The sequence below is a fragment of the Sinocyclocheilus anshuiensis genome, unplaced genomic scaffold (assembly GCF_001515605.1).
Source record: "Sinocyclocheilus anshuiensis isolate Anshui unplaced genomic scaffold, SAMN03320099.WGS_v1.1 scaffold502, whole genome shotgun sequence".
NCBI classification, from domain to species: Eukaryota; Metazoa; Chordata; class Actinopteri; order Cypriniformes; family Cyprinidae; genus Sinocyclocheilus; species Sinocyclocheilus anshuiensis.
The window spans coordinates 1,323,997-1,344,074 of record NW_015544194.1 but is presented as its reverse complement, the minus strand read 5'-3'; the positions used below and the strand labels follow the sequence as shown (position 1 = coordinate 1,344,074).

Below are 20,078 nucleotides of genomic sequence, written 5' to 3'. Positions count from 1 at the left end.
AGCACCAGGCCCAGACGGTGTCACACCAGCCTGTCTGAAAACCTGTGCTGACCAGCTGGCCACCCATCTTTTCACAGATCTTCAACAGATCACTGGAGCTGTGCGAAGTCCCTGCCTGCTTCAAACGCTCCACCATCATCCCTGTCCCAAACAAACCCAAGATAACAGGACTTAATGACTACAGACCTGTTGCTTTAATGTCTGTGGTCATGAAGACCTTTGAGAGCTTGATGTTGGCTTATCTGAAGGACATCACTGGACCCTTACTGGACCCATGCAGTTTGCTTACCGAGCAAACAGGTCTGTGGATGATGCAGTCAACATGGGACTGCACTACATCCTGCAACATCTGGACAAAACAGGGACTTATGTGAGGATCCTGTTTGTGGACTTTAGCTCCACTTTCAACACCATCATCCCAACACTCCTCCAGACCAAACTAACCCAGCTCTCTGTTCCTAGCTCTATCTGTCAGTGGATCGCCAGCTTTCTGACAGACAGGCAGCAGCCAGCAGCCAGTGAGAATTGGTAAATTCACATCCAATAGCCGCACCACCAGCACTGGTGCCACTCAGGGTTGTGTCCTCTCCCCACTGCTCTTCTCCCTGTACACCAATGACTGCACCTCTAAAGACCCCTCTGTCAAGCTCCTGAAGTTTGCGGACGACACTACAGTCACCGACCTCATCCAGGACAGAGACGAGTCTGCTTACAGACAGGAGGTAAAAGAGCTGTCTGTCTGGTGCAGTCACAACAAACTGGAGCTCAACACGCTCAAAACAGTGGAGATGATAGTGGAACCCCCCTGCACTCCACCCCACTCACCATCATGGACAGCACTGTGGCTGCAGTGGAGTCAGTCAGATTCCTGGAAACCACCATCTCTCAGGACCTGAAGTGGGACACTCACATCGACTTGTTAAAAAGGTCCAACAAAGGTTGTACTTTCTTCGCCAGCTGAGGAAATTTAACCTGCCACAGGAGCTGCTGAAACAGTTCTACTCAGCCGTCATTGAGTGTGTCCTGTGCACTTTAATAACTGCCTGGTTTGGCTCAGCTACAAAATCAGACATCAGAAGAGTACAGAGAACGGTTCGGACTGCTGAAAGGATTATTGGTGCTCCCCTGCCCACCCTCCAAGAACTGCATACATCCAGAGTGAGGAAAAGGGCTCAGAAAATCACTTTGGATCCCTCACATCCAGGCCATCTCCTTTTTGAACTTTTGCCATCTTGTCGGCGCTACAGAGCACCGAATACCACGACAGCCAGGCACAAGAACAGTTTCTTTCCCCAGGCAATCTACGTCATGAACATTTAAATGTTCTCCCATTGTGCAATACAAATATGTGCAATAACCTTATACTTATTTATCACCCTACATCCTAGTGCATCCCTACAACTTTATTTTTTATTCTACTCATATTCTATTTTATCTAAAGCACACCTGTACATATTTATAATTTTTTTGTGGTTTATTTATATTTATACATATGTGAGTTTTATTCACATCTTATTTTTATTATCTATGTGTCGTTGTTGTCTCTGTGTACTGGAAGCTTGTGACACTAACATAAATTCCTTGTATGTGCAAACATACTTGGCAATAAAGCTCTTTCTGACTTCTGAAACCTGTTAATTGATCCGAATACTTTCACTGAACATAATTAATTATGCATATTTTTCCTTTTGGGTTGATTTGCTACATCTTAATGTATAAAAGTTTAAATTAGCACCATTTGTATCCAGTACAAATCTATTTTACTTGCGCACAAACACGAAAAAAAACAACAATTATTTTTATTTTTATAGTTATTTTTATTTATGTATTTTTTGGATCCTTTCTCATAAGATGCTAAAGTTTACAGGAATCTGTCTCAAAGATGTCAGATGGTCTGTCAGATAGTCATTCTCGACTCATCCATCAAGTGTGTTGAGATGGATACACAAGCGGGATAGAAGAGTAATGCACACTACAGAGAAAACTTTCCATGATAATGGCACAGATATTACATTCCTAATGTTGGCCCATTGATTACTGTCAGCCTCACAGCAAGCTGGATTTGGACAAATTTCCAGCCTGGTGCAACTAATGCTCTCCCAAGACACAAATCTAGCAAGACAGAGGAGCCAATCTGGTTGCAATAAGACAACATTTCAACCGCCCGAATCGATACAATAAAGTAACTCTGTCTGGGTAACGATACCCTTTTAAGCTAAAGTTTCATAAAGACTCACTAGAAACTATGTCAGGTGACTCCTCTTTAGGCTGAGGATTGAGTAATACATATGCCTTGCGATCTGGCAATGGAAAGAGTTGGTCGGCAGGGTTTAAGGGATGGACGATGGGGTGCTTGGAGTGGGCGATTCAAAGTGGAGATCTAAATTATGTGACAGGATCAATGAAAGAGACAGTCACACTGAAGCAAAAGAGAATATCGAAGCCAGTCTGAGGAAAGACTGAGCAAATGAGTGGAAAAATGAAAGAGCAAAATGTTTGCTGATCACGCATTTTGAGTTTCTTTGGGGCATTTCTTGCAAGCAGTTGTTTGTGAACAAAAATGTTAAATAGCATAAAAACTGCTAGAAAGGCAGTTTGACAGTCTTTTCATTCACTAGAGAAACAACAGCTTTTGATAAACAGCAGCAGGGTCACAGATCTTTCTAAAAGAAAATAACTGGGCTCTGTCCCATGTAACTCACTGGGGTCAATCTGAGCAATATCTAAAATATTAACAGTGTCTTTTGAGTGTGCGCTTGAGTCAGGGATAAAGAGAACACCAGAGAGACAGTAAAACACTGTAAATAGAAACACTTCTTTCTTCATAGCTCTGTTCTGCTTGATGAACTAAATCAGACCAATTTATCTCCTTGACTAAATCCTGGTCTTAATATCAGCCATGATGGCTGAACACAATCCTCTTACTCCCTCTGGTCGGTTTCACCCCTTCCCATTCGCTCATTTCCTGCCAGTGTAAACAGTACGAGGAATCCATTCGTTAGCTTGTGAGAAACCTACAACAATCTATCCCATCCTCCATTTACAAATCCACCATTAATCCTGCTTCCTGACTCTACATGTTGCTTCTTAAATCTTGACATCCAGCCCTCAGCAGAGTAATGAACATTGTGCTGGAATATGCAGCATGCATGTATCTGCATATCAGAAATATTATTTTAATAAAGCATATAGTATTTGCTATTGCTAAAACTACACTGCAAAAATCATTATTCCAGTGTTAACCAGTATTTTTCTTATTTCCTGTAAACATATCTAAACAAACGATATGTATTACAAGATACATACTGAATTAAGTTTCCTTTTTTTCTGTTTACTTTAAAGCAACAGACTTAAATTGTGTATAAACAAATCCTATTTTTTATGCAATTTTGCAGGAAGTAAATTTATGTTGCTTTAGGAATGTTTATAGATATTTTTACTAGGGACAAATACATACATTTTTGCAGCATCCTTCTAAACAAACTTGATCAGCTTCATGTTTGCTTTATGAATGCACATAATGGTTGGGAATTGAATCAACATTCCAACCCAAAAAGGCAGATTATTTTGCTCCTCATGCATAGGATGGTATAACACAAATCCTTTTACTCATGAGGAGAAATTCAGACTTCAAGTAAAACCATAAAACAAGTTATTAAACCTATGATTTCACAAACACAGCATAAGAAACAACTGTCATTATGTGTTAAATTGTGACAATCATCTAAAAAGGATACTTCTTAATTAGACTTAAATTATGATTGAGGGTATTTTTGTTTAAATCGACTGTAGTTCTACATTGTATCATCCGTACATAATAAAGCTCAACATCCTACTTATGATAAATACAGTATTTTGCAGTATCCATTTTTCCCTCGCAAATCCATCTATAATTTCCGAAAGATGTTTTTGCCTTATGCTAACAATAGCTGCGGGAATAGGATTTTTTTTTTTTTTTTTTTTTGCATTACTTTAACAGCAGTTGGGGTAATGAGATGTTCTACATTTTTCAGGACTATTCTAACAGGGGTTTATAGTCTTTGAGTAAATGTGCTTGACATCAACCCCCATTCCCACTGATGTACATTTACAAAAGATTTGCAAATCGTCTTTATCTACTTAATTCTAATGAAGCACTGACATGGTACATGGACTGAATGAAAGTGACTCTTGATTCCATTTGCGATATTCATGAAATACAGATAATAGAAAAAGGACCTTGAGAGCTAAACACTCCTGGCTGTTTGAATGTTTGATGCATGCGAATTACAGCGTTTGTGCAAGAAAACAGTGATATTTAAAGCACTCTCCTGCAGGACTGTCTAAGTCTCTCTTGACACAGAAATAACCAAGCAGTGTGAGTGAGGGACCCAAAAGCAATTTCATTCTGGCAAAGCGAGATAGTTGTATAGACCATGTCATATCAATGCATATGAATCCCTATTTTTCATAGAAATGTCTATGTTTGAAAAATCGTTCCATGTGAGTGCATACAGTTCAAATAAACATTTTTCATATAAATAGTCATCATTTAACATTGAAAAACTGAAAGGTTTTGAGCACGCCTGAAAGCTGAAGAAGACCGGAAGGTTGACGTAACACAGACGCAACATTAAGGTTGTTGCCTGCGGACATTATTAGGATTAGAGGAGGGCTTGAGGCATGAAGCGTTCTGGCCCACAAAGCCAGCTCACCACATTACATGCTCGCTAGGTCTGACCACTCGCAAATCCTTAGCTTTATTTTCTTCTTTTAATTAAACCACTGAGAGCTAAATTAATTTCTCCATATTTTTCAAGGTGATTAAAATGAAGAGTGGAAAGTGTAGATATACTGTATGTCAGAATGGAATGCTAAGCCATTGCATGTGTACGTATTGCGTGTACAAATCTCACACTAGTATCTTTAAGGCTTTCTATGATGTAAGGTCATGACATGCAAAAGAGATTGGGAAAATGTGTAATAGAGCTGTATGTGTGTCAGTCTCCTCTGTAAAATATGCAGGTGTGGAAACAGGTTTGTGCATGTACGTGTAATAAGAGTGGTAGAGTTCTCTCAATAGGTTCTAAGGTGAATGGACAACACATAAATTATACAATAGGCAAATGTGCAATTTCATTTTTTAAATGCCCCCTTTGGAAGATGTCAGGCCGGTATTTATGATATGTTCATTGCTCTGCATTTTTAATTTCCCTGCAGGAAGGAAAAATCATCCATATCACAAGCAGCAATTAGAATACAACTCACATCTGCAACCACATCTCAGATATCATTAGGAGCTTCCACATGGCAGCTGCTCTCTTGATTTGGATCTAAATCAACCCATACATACTAAAACACGAAGCTTTACAAATCACTGCTAAGCATCCAGTAGTGCCCTAGCTAACTGTTACACAATCTTACCGTATGGTATTGTCAACTCACATTATTGTCAGGGCTGACGCTACATGTTATTCATACAAAAACTTTTTCCACTACTTTCTTCCCATCCGTCTCTGCCATTTTTAGGTCTATCTTGCTTTTAGGGGGAAATAAATGTATATAAATGTGATCACCAGTTTTAAGTCCATTAATTTGTTAAAATATAGTTCTAGTCAAAAAATAAATATAATAAAATGAAATGAAATGAAATACATTTACTGTATTTGATTAAAAAAACAAAAACTAACGGAACCAACGTACTACAAATGGCATTTTACTCATATAAGAGCTTGAAATTCTTCATAGCCTTATAAAATTAGTCCTTGTTTGAAAGATGTTAAGACTTGTTTTCATTATATTGCTACTGATCTCTGCCTTACTGGTCACTGTTTTATTGTCAACATATATATTCCTGTTCCAATGGATACAACAAGGTGCGATTATCTCTGACAACTCAATCCAGCTATCAAACATGTTGAGAAAACAACGTTGCACATGCATTTGAAGAATTCAATTAGCATAGTGGAATTAACATGATTAGAAGATCTGGCTCATTATATTTTAACTGGAAGTGATGTATGACAACACTGCCCAGCTTTGCACTTAAACATACATAGTTTATATAAAGAAATATCACTGCTAATTAGACCAACATATTCTAGCGTAGGCAGATAAACAACTTCCTGCTTGAGAACAAAACCTGAAAGAGAGGAAGTTTTGTTCAAAATATTCAACATGAGACATGGATCGCCTGCTTTGTTCAATTACAACCACGGCTGAAAAAACTGGCGTTAGAACGTTTGTCATTAACTCGCGGCTGCCAGGTTTACATTTATTCTGAGAAAAAAATTCCCCATCTAACAATTATCACAAGCTCCCTGCTCCCCCCAAACCCATTCAATCCCAGTCACTCAGTATTGTTATTCGGGAAAGAAAATCAATATCCATGCCAGGACTGGATAATTGAATAACGCAGAAAAAGAAAGGTCTTTCAGCCTCATATTTGTGCAAAAGCTCAGAAACGAAAAGATTAGTCTTACAAAGAGTGGTTTGGATCCATGTGGAAGTTCACTTGATCATGTCTCTTTTTACACTTTCAAAGAGGCACATGAAAGTGATATGAAGACGAGGCATCTATGCATCTAAGTGCATGTGGATTGTGAGCTTCAGACAGTTTCGTAAGGCAACAGTTCTCATCCTAATATAATGTTTAGACACTGTGTTTGGTTGTTTCCTCAAAGAGCTTGCATATGTTCAGGAACCTGCTGCAGATTACAGACTGCTAAAGGAAGCCTGTTGTAAACATCTCACTGCTGTTGCGTTCACTTTCTCTCCATATGTGAAGTGAAATAAAGTCATTCGAAAAAGCTCTCAAAGGAAAACCTGTACTTTCTCACCTGTATCCACTCTGCGTGTCCACACAGACTCCTCCATTGTGGCAGGTTTTTCTGGGATAGACAGAGCAGCTCTGGTGGAGGTGTTCACGTGCTGAGCAACTGCAGACAGCTGTGGTTTCCACAGTCACTGACACCAGAGCCATGCTGCCTGAGTCGACCACCGCCGGCTTGTCAGTCACGCTCAGATGGCTGGTGCAGCCCCCTCCTCCCCGACAGTCTGCATCCACACACTCATCTACATGAACCTGGGTCACGTTCACTTGAAGAAAAGACTGGAGCTGGATGGGGAAGGGAAATGGAAAGAGAGAGAAAGAAAGAAAGTCCATCACTTGTGAAATAATGATTAAAGAAAAATAATAGAACAAACTAATAGAGAGTAAAGAACACATGTGGACAGCTTCATTATTTTGAGTCATTTTGACCCAGAACCAGATTTTGAGTTTTATGCACTGAGTGAAATAATTATGTCTCTACTCAAAACTGCTGTTAAGAAATAATAACATAAGGTCAGCTTGTTCACAAGCTGTTCATGTCTTTCCATGGTTGAAACACTGATTGGGTGATTATGTAAGAGACGATTAATTTCAGTAAGTATCTTTGAAAATTCATGCTTATTTTTTGCTATAACTAGTAATTAAAGATGATCGGATCTGTCACACCACATTAACCCTCTGGGGTTGAAGACCGCACCGGTGCGGTTTGTCACGTTTTTTCTCGATGACCGCGAAAATAACTAAAAATACTCTGTCATTTTGATCAGATGACAGATACAGATAAGAGTAAGGCATTGTTTAAAACTGCAAAGGGTCTACTTTTATTTGTGCAGTAACACACGGAGAGACACAGCAAGAGAGAGAAAGAGAGCACACAGCAGCACGTAGCAACCAACAATATTATATAAATAAACACGGAACGTAACAATAGTCATAATTTACAACAAAACAATATGCTTTTGTAAAATAAAGAAAACAGGGTGCACTTTCTGCCATCTCGGTCAACTTTCCTCATGTAAATAAAACAACCTGAATCTCAGTGAATACTTGCCTCACAAACATGATAAATATGTATATATAAAGCTTGAAATGTACTTTTAAATGAAGTAAGACAAGAAAACAAATATTCAATGATAAAGTAATCCGTATGAAACCAACGTGAGGTACAGTTTTTCCCGTCTGAGCTCATTATCTGTAATGTGACCACGCCCATAAGCAAGCACGCTATTCAAACTAGAATCACCCACGTGACATGCGTGAACATGTAAATGCCCACATCTCCTCTGTAAACAAAGCGTGACGATTCAAGTTTATCTAGGCTACTTTTCATTTCTGGAAGAAGACGCACTGAGAGGAATAAGCCAGAATTTACCTTAGAAGAAGACGATGCACAAGCCAGCGGAGGAGATCATTTCTAATGAGTAAGGAATTTTATATTACTTGTATTAGTTGTTATTGTGACATAACTTGTACACATTTTACTAGTTAGACTTTTCCTAAACTATAATTCCTGACTACATGTATGAAATCAATTGAAACATTTTGAAATAAGTGTCATTTCTTTCCATCTAAATGTCTCACGATGCCGGGATGTTTTTTGATGTTCTATAAAATATAAAACAATACGATATAAAAGTAATATGAGTGTTTACACTGTAACACTATGTGAATGTTAGAGTCTAAGAATGTTTAGACCAATATTTACTGTGAAATACTTTATTCACAGATATGTGTAGATGTTTATAACGTGCATAACAATAATAATTTATTTTCCCATAAATTAAATGTTTTTGTATTGTATAATACATGCAATACATACATACACATGTTTGTGTTTATGACTACAAAATCATGTTTTTTTGGGGGGGTTTCTTTTTTTCCCCTGAGAGTGCTGTACCAACATCACATGTTGTTCAACTGGGCTGATGTTCTACATGAATATGGTTTACTTGTTTCAACATTTGAACAGGATCTTTTCAGCAATGGCACAAAGGTGTGTGACTGTTCACATCGCTGTGTTTAGATCAGTGTGCTCAATAATGTGTCTTTGACCTTCACTGTGTATATTTTGATTATACTGTGTTGTAAATAAAATACAGAGAATCAAGTTCTCAAAAGTCTTGTGAACAAATGTTCTGTATGTGTTTCAGTGACTTAAAAATGTTAGGTTTTCACTAAACACGCATAAACGTTGTTTTCTCAAAAACACAAAACATGTACATTCATGCTGCTCACATATTATTGTAGCCCAGTTTGTGCTGAATACAATGTAACAGACGTTAGCCATTAATATGTTTTTAAGATACTGAAAAAAGCACAGGGCATGTCAAAACTTCTCCAGGGCCCGGAAACACCCTCAGACACCAGAGGGTTAAAAGGTTTACCCCAAAATTATAATTCATCATTTACTCACACTCATGATGTTCCAAACCCAAACCAGACTTTAGTGAGCTTCAAAACACAATTAAGATATTTCTGTCCCTCCATTTGAACATCCAGGTAACTGAAACTTAAATCGAGTGGAGTAGTCCAAGTCTTGAGAAGAGATACAATTACTTTATAAGATGAACAAAGTTAATATAGTTTTTATTTACATCGAATAAATGGATTCATTTTACAATACCTTTATAACCTTTTTGGATCTTTTAAGTTTTACAGTTTTGGTACTACATGAGTGTGAGTAGATGACAGAAGGACTTCAAAATTACATTTATTATTTCAGTTTTGTAATTATCGGTGTGGCAATTGTGCACAGTGTAACAACAATTCATTTAAAACTGCTGTTTTTTGTCATCCAAGAACAGGTCGAAAATATAAAATTAAATATATAGTTGGGTTCAATTCCCAGGGAACACACATACTGGTAAAAAATTAATAGCCTGAATGCACTATAACTGTAAGTCGCTTTGGATAAAAGTGTCTGCTAAATGCATAAATTATTATTAAAATTATTAATTAAATTATAAAATTAACTCTTATTACATGTGCTTCAATCCATGTTGTGTACATTATTCGATGTCCATGTGGTCTGTGTTATGTGGGAAAAACATCTCGACAATTGAAACAAAGGATCAGTGAACATAAGAGTTCTAGTAGGAGAAAATATATTACTTATCCAGTTGCTGCACATTTCCTTTCTTTTAATCATGATGTGTCCTCCCTACGTTTCTTGGGGATTGAAAAGGTGTCCGTTCCACCAAGAGGTGGTGACATTGATGCCCTTTTATTAAGAAGTGAATTGTTTTGGATTGTGACTTTGCAAACTTCTTGGGTTTAAATGATGAAGCATTATTTAATGCAATGTTGTAAAGTGTCTTTATTGTGTATCTGAGTGTCTGTTTGATCAAGAGGGGATGTATTGTAACCCTGTTAAGATGTGAATTGTCTGATATTGTGATTTTACAAACATGATCATCTTTGTGTTTAAATAATGGAACATCATGTATTAGTAATGTTGTAAAGTGTTTTCTATTGGATATTTGAGCCCTCGTTATTTACGACATATGAGTTGGTGATTGGTCCATATGTAGTGTCGATGACATTCATTGGTTGGGCGTTTTTAAAAAATGTTGTGTCTTTAATAGTATGCATATGCATGATGAAGGTCAGTGGACCGAAACGTTTCTTGTGCTTGTGACGATAGACTTCAATATTTAGCAAGTACTGATAGTGTGCGGGATTGCATCGTTTTATATCCAGTTTTGTTGTAAGTTGAGACTTACCAAAATATCAAAACACAAAGTTTTTTTCCCTTCCTTATAATTGTGTTTCTTAGCAAGTGGCTCATTGTGACTTCCATGCTCGTCCAGTCTGGAGCTGGTCTAGTTGGTCAATAAACCAGCAAGGTCTTCCTCGTGAAGCTCATTGACCAATGAAGCCTTGCTGGTTAACATACTTAGACTTCTAGGCCAGGAACACAGCAGCACTCATACGCTGGTGTCCATCTATGCCAATCTTTTCAGCTGAGCTACCCTCAAATTAGCATACAAATAGCAAAACAAGTCCAACCAAGTTAACCAAAAAGACCCCAAACCCGCATAAACAGCGTTCAGCAACACTGGTGCACGCTCACTCTATTTTATTCTTGGACACATTGCGCACTCCAGAGCCTCTCTGGGCCTGTGCTTTTCCACAAGCACATAAACGGCACGCAGATACCCCACGTCCACAGGGCTGCCTCTCAACTTTCACACCATTTATTCAAATGCAACATCTGAAGTATAGTGGGTTGCTCCTCAGTGGACTGAGCAGTCAAACTCGAACAGTGATTGGCCTGTCCTACACTAACTCAAGCGACCAGCACACTTAAGGGAAAATGAAGGGGTGAAGAAACAAGAGTTATCGAGATCTACAGAGAGAGAGAAAATAGAGACTGATGTTCAAGGTGATAACTACTCCAAGATTAGCTGGGACCTATTTGCCAGGACATTATTCTGACTTGGGGGTGGTTCATGGAGAGGTATTTTCTACACAGCAGCTGTGGCAGGGTGATTGATGATGCTGTTTATGTTGATTTTATGTGTGATCAGAAGGGGAAACTCTGAGGGAGCACAGGGATATGGTGCAATGCACACAACAGGGCTGGACAGGCAAATGTCACAATGTGTTATGTTGGGGTGAGAACAGAAACAGTGGGGGCAGCGTTAGGTCTCAGAAAGGGTTTTATTTTAAATAAAATTGAACATAAAATATTTAAAAAGGAGAAATAAAGTGTACATGGGGAATATGTGTGAGAACTGAAAGGGCACAATAATGAGACGCTCACTGACTTCCCTGAGTGCCCTGCAGACAATGGGAACAGCAGGAGTTCTGCAAGCTGGCACTTGGGGTTTCGCAATATACCTGTATTGATTATAACTGTGGTATTTAAAATATAAAATATTGATATGTTAATACTACTGTCACGGAAACGGGTGTGTGGAGGTAGGCAGGATGACAAGGATTCCAATAATGACATTTATTGTAGACACAACAAGGCAGGTTCAGGTAGGTGAGACACACACTCGGGGTAACATTAACAATAACCGACACTAAAGCTCTGACAGACAGGTAAGCCCACGGAGGGCTCCTGTTTCCCCGTTAAGCCCACGGAGGGTTCCTGATTCCCCGGCTCCGTCATGGCAACCTGAGTCCCCTGTTCCGCCATGGCCTCCTGAGCCCCCTGATCCGCCATGGCAACCTGAGCCCCCTGTTCCGCCATGGCCTCCCGAGTCCCCGGCTCCGCCATGGCAACCCGAGCCCCCTGTTCCGCCATGGCCTCCTGAGCCCCCTGATCCGCCATGGCAACCCGAGTCCCCTGTTCCGCCATGGCCTCCCGAATCTCCGCCTCGGGCTCCTCCACCACTTGCTCTGCGGCCGTTGGATGGAGCCCTCCGTGGGCTATACTCGGGATCAGGAGCCCTTCCTGGGCTTAAATCGGGATCAGGAGCCCTTCCTGGGCTGAACTGGGGATCAGGACACCGACACTGGGGTGAGGATAGGAGCAGTGAACTCCAGGGGCAGCGCCATGTCCAGCAATGCTGAGAGGCCAGCGGCCGGCGGGCATGCGTCGGTGGCGGCCGGCGATCTCGACTTCCGAGCAGCCGGCGATCGATGCCTCCAATCGGCCGGCGCTCTACACAGGAACTAATATATGGTGGATAATTAGTGGCAGACAGGTGAGCACAATGACGGTAATTGCTGATTAGACGGGCTAAACCAACACAAAGGGAAGAAACCACAACAAACAGTCCACAGGGGCGTTACAACTACACATGATACAATAATATCATAAATAATTCAGTGACAGCAAGCAGTAATCAGGTTGACACTCCAACAGAGGTGGTGGCAGATTTGCACCTTAACACAGGTTGCCACCTGTCATAAAATGGAAAAAAAGATGACAGCAACAAAGAGTGTAGCTACTACTCTACAAAATCTGGTTGAAAAAGATGAGACTCAATTCTTAAAAGTTACAGGTAGATTGCAAGTGTGGGAGTTTTTTTTTTTTTTTTGGTAAAAGACTGCAGGAAGTGCTGACAAACAGTAAGTTATATTTGTACAGTTATGGTTACAAACTCTCTCTCTGCTGCCCTAATTTTTCCTCAATTTCTATAAAGTAGAATATCACATAAAAACATTAGCATCAGTTCATCACCGTGACTGCCCTAGTTAGTGCACCTTGGCAGCATTCATTGCCACTCCCTTTCTTTGTGCACAAACACCTTTGCGAACACAGGACAAGACGAGTATATTGAGGACAGGCACATTCAGCATTTAATGGCACCATTAGATTCAGATACACCTCATCACACACTACCAGCCCTGTTTGTACTGTGCTGCTCCTCTTTTATACCCATTTCAGTCTGGAGCCCAGATGCAGGGTGGCATTCGAAGAGATGGGGCAGAGAAAACATGAGAGGAGGTAATCACTCCGTGATGGAGTTCATATCCAGAAAACTTTGCAAACATAATGTGGACATGCACAGTTTATATTCGTTAGTTAGTGACCTTTATGTAACAATGCTAAAACTCAGTCTATAGGGATGCAGTGATATTAAAAATAAGGCCTTTTATTATTCTGTAAAATAAATAAATAAATTGAAATAAAAATGTACTATATACAATAATCACATATTGTATGCTTAATGTTCACATTTTATTTGTAGTATGTTATCTTACATTTATTTTACACCAAAATTACACATTATGACCGTAATTGACTATATAAATTAGGGGTTTAACGATACACGTATTCGTACCGTACGGTTCAAGGGGCAAATTCCAAATGGAAGTGATCATCCCTATGCCTTTGAAGGCAAAGCCCCTGGAGTGGGGATTTTGGAGTGAGCAGGGCACGTGCGTGCCATTATGTAGTCGTTTGGAATGCACTTGGCAAAGGGAGCGACATAATTTCCTCATTATCTTCAGCTGGGATGTCCCTGTGACAACGCAGCATGGTGTACGTCAAATATACATTTTATAATTTAAAAAAGTTTTATATATTTTAGTTTTCATATATTATATAGCATGTTTTAAAATCTTTTTAAAATATAAAATGTATGTTTATTTGCAACAGTTATGATAACAACAATAAAAAGACATATATACCAGTAAAACAGCGACATCAGCTGACGGACACCGTGCTGTGTTGTCACGGGAACATCCCAGCTGAAGATAATGAGGAAATTACGTCGCTCCCTTTGCCAAGTGCATTCCAAACGACTACATAATGGCACGCACGTGTCCTGCTCACTCCAAAGTCCCCACTCCAAGGGCTCTGCCCTTCAAAAACATAGGGATGATCACTTCCATTTGGAATTTGCCCCGTGAACCGTACGGTACGAATACGTTTACCATTACACCCCTACTATAAATATTAAAGCAGAGGACAGCTCAAATAAAACAATTCCTAAGCACCAGAGGTTTTTTACAAGCGCCTTAAATTGTATAATTAATTCATACTTCCACTAATTGTGGAAGCATTCAGTTCAGTTTTTTTTTTTTTTTTGGTGGAGTTGTTGTTGTTAATTGTTTTATGTTTCTGGACCACTGAACGTGAAGCCAATAATGCATAGTTTAAACGTATAATCACAATCAGTGTGATCTCTCATTGAATTCCATTAATTGGCCTTCAATGGCTCGAGTGTCCATGTGTATCTCAAGTGTGTGTGCCTGACTGACTGCAGATCTACTCATGCACTTTACTGCACTGCAGAGTCCCCGTGGACCAGATCCAGGAGTTGTTTTCACGACAGACAAACACAAATACGCATTTGAAGCTGCAGAGCGTAAAGATGCCTGGTGTTAAACATTCACCCACACACACTTGACACTCTCCCATTCTTTTCATGGTTCTGGTTCTTTACAGACACACAGACATGCACGCACACACACACACACACACACACACACACACACACAATGTGCATCCTCCACAGAGCGTTCAGGTCTGACTCCTACGTTCGTGCCTGCTTGAGGAGGTGATTTGCATGTATTACCTCGGACGTTAAACACTGCAACTACGAGGTCTCGCATTTCATTTTGCACTCGCAGACAACTAATAAACCATTATTTTATATGAGGCAGTTAGGCTCAGGTAACAGGAGAGAAGATACACCCACTCCCTTGTCTAATCCTTCTTCTGGGCGATCTCGTTTCTCACTCTCCGTTTAATTTCTCTCTCTCCCTATTCCTGGAGGAGAGCATGGGATTTCTTGCCCATCTCCTGCTTAATCGTACTGTCAGCTCATTTCTCAAAGGCCCTCTGGGGTGCCCATTGGGATTGGAACTATAATACCCAGAATTCCCTGAGGGAAACTGTTCCACAGAGGCTCAATGATAGCACAGGATGACACCCAAGAGATATACAAAGTGGGATCTGCATACACACATAAACGGGCAAACCAGTCGGAAGATTGGAGTTTGTTTTGTGCTCCCCGCTTACAGGCACTAACCTTCATGTTGGACCAGTAGCCTTTTCATGTTTCTGTTTCATGATTCAAAACAGTGTGTGTTTCTTAAACATTTGATTTACGAAGAATAGGTTCAACAACCGCCAAAAGGGTGTTTTGGTGAAAAAGCGAGAGGCTTGGTGAGGTGTGGAACCAATCCACATGATAAAATCATACGTGACTGAGCTTTTCTTTCAAAAAGAAAGAGTAGAGGTCCTCTCCTGCCAAAGCAAACCTGAAGGAACAAACATTCACATAAAAGAACTGGAACAGGGATCGATGGGAGGTACTGTGTGCATAGGAAATTATGATCCGCATTCACGAGAACAATCTTCTTATTTCTTTTATTTTACATTCATTACTGATGGGAAAAGACACAAACGTTTCGGCTCAAAGCCTTCCTCAGTGTGTAAAGCAATTCAATCCCTCCACCCACTTTTCAAATCACTAATTATATTGACGTCATCATTCATTAGCCAATGTTCAATTACTACAATCATTAAATCATTTCCACTTAAACCCTGGACAATTTACATATATGTGATGTGTGCATAGCACGTAAAGATGCAACAAACCAAGTAGTAATTTCAAATTTATTCTGAGAGAAAAAAGTAGGGAAGGCAAAAAAATTCTAAATACGAGCAAAACAAAAGAAATAGTGTGGGTGTGCACGAGTCAACAATTGCCTGAATAAAGTCGAACAAAAGGGCAGAGGCAAAACACACTGCCTTCATGTTTGATATGTAATTACGAAAATTTCTGCAAAAGCCGAGGTGATGAGAAGCGTTTTTGAGAAAGGCCAGTGTGAAATGGCTCTGACAGCGAAGATCCAGCTGAAAGCTTTAAAATAATTGTATTTCCCCTCCTTTATAACATGCACTCAAATAGAGTGGGAAATTCATTGGCATCTGATTAAATGTAGAGAACTGTTCTAATTGTTCTTCGTTCATCCTCACTGCTTCCTTCTGTGTTTCGACCTGCTCACTATAGTTGCGTTATTTCTAGAACGTGCCGTGTGTGTTTATTCTGAGGGGTAAGTCTCATAAGAATGATTTTTTTTCTGCAAACTTGCTTTAGCTTTGTCTGCTAAAGACCTAAATGCAAGCTTTGCATTTGAACCGATTTGCCCTCAAATTTCACAACAAATAACACGTTTTTCTGAAAACTTTTTCTTCCCCCGTGCCTCTTTCCCTGTTTATCATTCACTCTTAGTCTTTCATCAGGATTCACTATAACCACAGGGAGATTTCTTTTTAGTTTGAGCTTGATGCAACAGTGTGTGTTTTTGTGAAGCGTCTGACACTTCACAGGGTGTCATTTCAGTTGTGTGTATTGCAGAAGGGGTGTTAGGGGGCGAGATAAAAGGGCGCACCCCTGGGAAATGAGCAGTGTGCTCCGAAAAATCCGCTTCCCCCATCCTAGCACGGCCGCGGGGGAATCCTGAGCTCTTCAAAGTGTGCGTTGTGGCGGCAGGGGAGCAAGGTGGAAAGCAAGGGGAAGAGAGAGGACTGCTGGAGATCATGGCAGTGCATTAAGTATCATTTAAAAGTTACAGATGTGAGGGGGGCTCATCTCTGTCTCTCTCCTGCTGTTCACACTCGTTTTTTCCAGCTCTCTCGTAAGCCAACATCACACAGCCTACTCGACACATCCGGCATACAGTGAATGGAGCCGCCAAACCGGCCAAAAATAGAAAAACGCAATCACATCAGATTCCAAGGCAACAGTTCTGTGCATGAGCATGAACTGGCTGTTTCTTCTCCTGATCTCTCTCAAAACCCTGCCAATGCATGTACCTTAAGCGTGGCAATTTTCATTACATTAAAATTATTTTTTTTCCATTCCATGTCTTGGAATTTCTCCAATTACTATGGGTGGAGACAGGCAACTCACTTTCCATATCAGTGAGTTCATCTGTAATTAACTCTCTGAATTTTCACTTTCTTCTCCCACTACTTTTAGTAACAGAACAAGTCAAATTTGGGGGAACTGAATGAGAAAGAGAATAAGGGGACATTTTAAGCAGTTTCTTCCAGAGGATTAGAATTCCCATCATTAATAACCTCTAGCTTCCATCAGTACTACTTTCACCATCTCGGCTCACCATTTCCATGCCATTTTCCAAGCCTCTTTACGCCTTGTAATTGGTCCTGATCAATGATTTTGCGTAGGAGACTGATGCATTTAGATCTTTTGAATTTTTCCAATTCACATCACAGCTCTTTTACCTTTAGCAGTGTGTCTTTTCTAAGAAGGAAATGGAGCTTATGTGTGATATCAATGAAAAGAGAGTGAAGAAGAGTGAGAAGTGACACTTTAGATTCGACTGAAAAGGTACAAAGAGGGCTGGGTTAATACATTAGGTCTCATCTAATTATGAATAAGTGAAGGTCTAATATGACTATATTCATATCCGTGTGTTTCTGACAAGCCTTACCTTTTGTTTATGAGCTGCAAGGTATCCATGGACTCTCTCAACCCTGAGGAACGGCGTGCTGTGAACGGAAAACCTCACATCCAGAGTCCTGTGCCGCACTTCCACCAGACTGAAAATGTTGATGTCGTCTGCCCCCACAGACAGCATGTCTGACAGGAAGTCGCCAAGCAGCTCGTACTTGCTCTTCAGATTGCTACGGCGTTCCATGAACTCTGTGGCGGAGATGTCTGTCAGAGACACAAACATAAATGCATGACACATAAGGATAACAGAACTGTATAAATATGACCTAAGCTACAAGAACTCCAGAACATGTGGAAAAAACAAAACAAAAAAAACAGCAACATTCTTGAACTGATGTGCAGAGCTCATGAAAAATGCATGGTCACGTTTTCCCTCGTCAACACATCTCCTTGTCATTAAGTGAGGTTAGTGCCTGTCAGTGGCTGTTCGCACAAACTCCAGCTGACATGCCATGTCAAAAAGTCTAGGACGAGAGCTCAAACTTCTGCATGCGCCAAGTCTTTGCCACCATGGTAATGGGTGCCTGTGCTTTACGGTCACAGTTCCCGGCACGTCATGATGAAGCTGGCCACGGCCTCTGAGCTTTGCAAGTAAATTGTAACACTTCAGCAACCATCTGACCATCGATTCTCCTGTGCTGGAGGTGTGCTTTCCTCCAAAGACCCAATGGACTGTTCTAATTGGGACGCTTAGCCTACAGTTTGGGACTGTGAGGGTGGTTGAATGGTGGCCCCAAGGGGAGGTGTTAGACCGACTGAGAGAGATCCCAAGCTCAGTCTGTCCCCAGGCTGAGTCAGTGTCCCTTGGGGCCAGTGCTGAAGAGTGGCAGAGGTGTCATAACTCTCTCTGTCACTTCACAACTTACAGAGGCAGAGGGCCATGTTTGAGAAAATTGGGGGATATTTTACAGTGACAACAGTGACATGGAAACATGCTCTGGATTTGGACTTTCCTTTGTGACCCCCTCACCCTTAGGAAACTATAAGAAAAATATGAGGTAATGCTGTGGGTATAAACGGGCTACAAAAAGCATGGTAACAATTCATATTTGGATAGTCCAATTTTCAACTACAAATTTTAACTCTAGGCCTAAGTAGCGTTGCAACTACGGCAACTAGTAGACTGTCTGCTTAATATCTGCTAATAGTGTGTTTTGATGGTCCCTTAATAGAAATTTTACTGACTAAAAGTAATTTTGAAAGTACAAAGTTCAACTTATTCTACTAACCCGAACTTAACACTCTACTAATAATCTAATTACTAGTCACTTGACATGTAGTTTTAAAGTTACTTATAGTTAGTAGAATGTCTAAAGTGGAATATCGAAATAAATTGTAACCAAAAGCATACAGAGTGTTGTGTGTATAAGAATTTTATATACAGTAATATTTATTTTAAAGAAATGTATACTTTTATTCAGCAAGGCTGCATAAAACTGATCAAAAGTGACAGAAAATATACTTATAATGTTGCAAAAATTATATTTCAAATAAATGCTGTTCTTCTTGACTTTCTATTCAGCAAAGAATTCTGAAAAAAAAAAATCACACTTCATTAATCAGCACAACTGTTTTCAACATTGATAATGAGAAATGTACAAGAATAAATTACATTTTAAAATGTAATAAAAAAAAAACTATATTATATTTCACAGTATTACTGACTATTGACTTAAAAATAAACTCTCGCTGACACCAAACTTTTGAATAGTGGAGTATATATAATCAACATACTTTTCAGTTGCTTTAATCAACTTCAAAGGACACGGCATATTACATATAGTCAGTTCAACATACTGTAGTGTTTTTCCAAGATTTTTGTTATTGTTCTTTTAAATTAGTTGAAATATTTTTCATTCTGACAGTTACATACTGACTGCTAATAAGCCTTAAGGCCTTGTTTTTGTTTTGCATCAAATTACACGTGGTCTTTTTTTCACTAAATTCTATAACATACGCACTGTTTGCTTCTTCCTTTACTCTTGCAACCCTATATCCCCACTCTGACAGTGGTCGTTTGATTCTGTGTGCCGCACAGACCTGAACATCCGTGAAGTGAATCATCAGTGCTTGAAGACTGTCAATCATGGAGGTTTAGGTGGGGGCAAGGAAGGAAACTGTGATTAGCTTTGGGGGGTGCAGGAAGGGTGGCTGTCTGCTCCCATCAGGAACTGTGTGTGAAGAGGAGACTCATCATGACAGCTGGGAACAGCCTCACACCTGGCTTTGATCCAAGCCCAGATCAAACCTGCTTCCCTTCCCACGAGCATTAAGCAATGTATGTGCTTAACACCTTTTCTGGATGTTAAACACACACACACACACACACACACACACACACACACACACACACACACACACACACACACACACAC

General features: G+C 40.0%; 1 protein-coding gene across 1 annotated transcript in view; it reads right to left on the bottom strand.

Moving 5' to 3' along the window:
- The window catches only part of LOC107696606 (neural-cadherin), a 303,591-nt gene that overhangs the window by 72,294 nt on the left and 211,219 nt on the right, over positions 1 to 20,078 (bottom strand). The window contains exon 21 of the mRNA XM_016497044.1: positions 6,819 to 7,096. Coding sequence (XP_016352530.1) covers positions 6,819 to 7,096 — 278 coding nt within the window. The remainder of the gene's footprint in view (positions 1 to 6,818; positions 7,097 to 20,078) is intronic.